General features: G+C 45.8%; 1 protein-coding gene across 1 annotated transcript in view; it reads left to right on the top strand.

The window, feature by feature from the left end:
- The window catches only part of LOC102675940 (tensin-3), a 149,681-nt gene that overhangs the window by 132,099 nt on the left and 13,434 nt on the right, over positions 1–4,148 (top strand). The window contains exon 11 of the mRNA XM_006609641.2: positions 4,032–4,144. Within this exon, the coding sequence (XP_006609704.1) occupies positions 4,032–4,144 (113 nt within the window). The remainder of the gene's footprint in view (positions 1–4,031; positions 4,145–4,148) is intronic.

Here is a 4,148-nt window from a genome sequence, read left to right as displayed (position 1 = left end):
TTTTTTTTTTTTTTTTTTTTTTTTTTTTTTTTTTTTTTTTTTTTTTGAGAAAATGTAATTCGAAAAGGAAATCGTTCTTCGATCGTTCTTCCGATTTTCCGGGGAAAAAGTTATTCTTGAAACAGTCCGTGTCTCGATTTCTTTTCGCAGAAAATCGCTTCGAGATGTATTGTTACGTAAGTTGTTTAAAAGAACCACTCCGCGAGATTATCTATTAATGAAATATTGATACCCGATCGTAAATTCCAAGGCTTTCACAAACGACTTCACGAGTTATTTTCAAAAGACTAATAATAAATTTTCCATCGAATTTCCTTCCTCTCGTCAAACTCGCTCGCTTGAAAATAAACTCGCGCCTCCTTATTATTTTTTTTTTTTTTGTTTTTCTTTTTCTCTTTCTTTCTCCTTTTCACCGAGAAATTATACATTTCCACCGATATTATACATTCAACGATGCCCGCGTTTCTTAATCAACGATGAGTACGAGCGGCGGGGACGTTATTAAAGAGCGCGATATGAAATTAGATCGCGTCTCTCGGGCGAACCTCTTGCGGCTGCCGCTGCGTTGTCCGTTGACGGTCATCGTTAATTTCATCGTTTACTTAGCGAGGTGCGACGCGAGTGCACCCGACCACGATGTTCCCGGCCGATTGTTTATGACGGTCGGAGCTCGTGGAAACGTGGACCGTTCCCTCGACCGCTTCCTCCGACCACTTCTCTTCGGGGAACGTTGAAACCCGCTCAAAGGGAGAAGATACGGTTTTATCGCTTCCTCTATTAACCCGATTTAACGACTCGATTCGCGAATCGTGCCACGATGATTTCTTCCTCGAGGATGGATACGTTCATACGCTTGTAGAATCGCAATTGCGGAAGGCGAACGAGATTTTATTCTGAGAGTAGTATTGACGGGTCCAAATATTTGTTGCATCGCGCGAAAAATAGAAGGAAACGAAATTAAAGAAGCAGGAAGAGATAAACGTTACTTTTGAACCACCTTATCTCGCGAACGAGATTTTATTTTGAGAGTAGTATTGACGGGTCCAAATATTTGTTGCATCGCGCGAAGAAAAAGGAGGAAACGAAATTAAAGAAGCAGGAAGAGATAAACGTTACTTTTGAATCACCTTATCTCGCGAAAATTGCATCACGTGACGCGATACGATATACCATACACCGGTCATAACTCCATCAACGATGGCCGTAACTTCTCAACCGGCACGAATCGCGTTTACACCGACCCGTGGCTAAAAGCGTCCGCGGTATCGAGCCAAAAAACAATCGATGCACGAGCATCGTACGCTGCCGAGCCGGCCGCACTCAGATAAGAATCGAGATGCACAATAAAGTTTGCGCCCGATCGATCGTACCCCGTGCTTGGATTACCCGCGCTGGATCGGCCCTGTTTTCGCCGATGCGAACACGAGAGGCGAGAGAGGCCGAGAATGGCAATAACAGACGAGGCAGAAATGTAATCGTTGCGTGGACGTATCATTTGGCGCAATAAATCCGCGCGAATCGTGAACGGCCATTGGCCAAAGGCGACATAGCTTGTACATATCGATTGGACAATGTGTGCGTGCAAGTTGCAGCTGCGGCTCGTGCACGTGTTAAGTGCTAGTCGTTAGATCTCTCTTCGATGTTTACCGCAATGATTAGCGTGATCTATGCCCTTCTATTGTGCCATCAACCCGATAGAAATTGATGCCGTCGTTTCTTAAGAATCGAAATTAACGTCGGAAAGAAACATTCTCGTTGAAGAAGAACCTTTCCAAGAAGAATCAACGTAAATGTATCCCCCTTCTATCCAACATTTAAATTTCGATAAAGTTGAATATGGTTAAATTTAACTTGGCCACCGTCTTTAATATCTTTCTCAAACTCGGCAAACTTCGTGTTATAATCGGAATTGTTGGAAATCGTCGTTTCACGTACGATTAGCCAAAGATCTCAATCTTCGAAAGGCAAAGCACGCGAGACTTTGCTTCCTCCGGGCGATCGGTAAACGATCGGTTGCAGAGAATCGGCCCAAAAAACCTTAAATCTTACCTTTCAGACGGGCTTCCCCGAAACGAAAATCCTGGGTGGTCGTCTCCCAGCTGCTAGACGGCAACCTCGATTCGATCCTCCTCTCCTCTTAGATTTTTCTTCCTTTCAGAATTCTTCCTCTTCGCGTACGTGCGGTGCTCTTCCTTTTTCCCTCCACCTTCGATCCTTCACCCCTCCTCTTAAGAATCATTGTTGAATTTTATCTGAACGAGGGGGGATAAGCAAGCATTCGTATCGTGGTCGAAGCTCGAGATAAAGGTATCAGTGTCGTTACAGCTTCTTATCTCGGCCTCGCGAGTATTCGCCCCGGTGATTTACTACGTCGTTTGCGTTTTCGCGGCTACGGCTCGGCATGGGCCAACGCCATTCAGATTCCTCCCCCGTCCAACCTCGGTTGGAAGGAGCGTCGCGATAATCCTCTTGATCGAGATCAAGAGCAACAGGCTGGTCGTTCGCGGCGTGTTTCGCGTTTGCGCGCGGGTGTTAAATGCGTTCCATCTGCCGGCCAAGGTAGATTACACCGACCAGTTTCCTTCCCTCTCTCTTTCCTCCTCTCCCTCTCGCCGAGAGAACGTAGTCCGCAGTAAAAATGATTTATGCACGGCGAGATGCGTCGTTTCAGATAGGATAGGACGGGCTCGGACGATTGAATTCAGACGAGAATTCTGCGCGTCATGGCCAGCGTTTCACGTATGCGTACGGACGACGTATCGATCTCGATGGATATCTATCGAAGAAGAAACGGGGAACGATGGGTTGAAAACGAGAGATCGATACGAATTTATTCAAAATTCTCTTCTTCTCGCTTCTTTTCATTCGTTTACCAACTCGATCTAAAATAATTTTAATTCTTGCGCGATAAATTCTCGAATTTCCAGTCGAGTTGAAACGAGGGAAAGCATCGGTCAAACCAGCCACTCGTGGAGACTGATGGTCCACGACTTTTAAAATCGGTGCAGTTCTCTAAAAGCCGGACTGTTTTTTCTCTTTTTTCTTTCTTTTCTTTCTTCGATTCTCTTTGTCACAACGAGGGAATATTAATCGAACGCATCGGAAGAAATATCGTAGATCGATCTCTCTCGAACCAACGCTCCCCTCCCCTCCTCTCGTTTCCAATTCGCTTGTAAAAAAAACACCACGATCCTTCATCGATTACGCTCAAACTCTTCCCAGGAGGGAAGAAGTTTGGAAAGCGATGATGACAGTGACGAAAGGATGCTTTCTTTCTTTTGAAGTCTCGTTGGAATTTCGAATTTCACGAACCGTGCAGGAAGATCGTATTTTCGCCCCGTGCCTGGGGAGGGGAGTCCCCGCGTGTCCCTTAAGACGCATACCTGTCGCTTCACGCGTGACGAGGATTTCTGCGAATCCGGGATGAAAGCTCGCACGCGATTGCTCTCGTCACGCGAAGCGTTTCTCTTCTTGATCTTCTCGGAAGAGAGCAAAGTGGATGGATTTCGGCCTTTTCCCTCTGCTTGCACTCTTCCCGCGGATAAGAAAGGATGTATTTAGGGATAGGGGAGGGAATCCACACGTGAGCGAGGATTCTTCTAGCACGACCATGAGGGATTAGCGTTAAATTGGTTCGATGATTCTGGAAGAAGGAAAGAGGATAGGACACGTATACATCTCTCTTTTTCTCTGTTTGGCAATTAGTCTCTGCCAGTTTCATCGGTCAACGATTTACAATCGATTGTTTCCCTTTAACGAGGCTCTTTGTTCACCAGGCGTCTGGAATTGCCGCGAATTTCTCGCAAGGAAGATCGAGAGAAACACCAAGAGGGACGTTATATTATTAGAAAGGGTATTAATAAAGCACGCTTTGATAAATTAGAAATTAGATTCGATTGTAATCTCCACCGAGACTATTTTATTCCAAGCTTTCCGAAGATGTAACGATGTGTTACGTTCGAAACGAAACGAAACGCGCGTGTGCGTTGGTTGCAGAAATTTAATCCGATCGGATGGAAATTTTTGTTCAGAAGGACGGGAAACTCCATTATCGCCGCCACCACCTTCGAGCTCCTCCGTTCAGACGTCGCCTCGCGGATTGGGTTACACCTGCGGTCCCATAGATGGATCCCTGTACGCTGTGGTAC

This window comes from Apis dorsata, unplaced genomic scaffold (assembly GCF_000469605.1).
Source record: "Apis dorsata unplaced genomic scaffold, Apis dorsata 1.3 scaffold_58, whole genome shotgun sequence".
Taxonomy (NCBI): domain Eukaryota; kingdom Metazoa; phylum Arthropoda; class Insecta; order Hymenoptera; family Apidae; genus Apis; species Apis dorsata.
The sequence above is the reverse complement of the archived record's forward strand: the minus strand, read 5'-3'. Positions and strand labels throughout refer to the sequence as shown.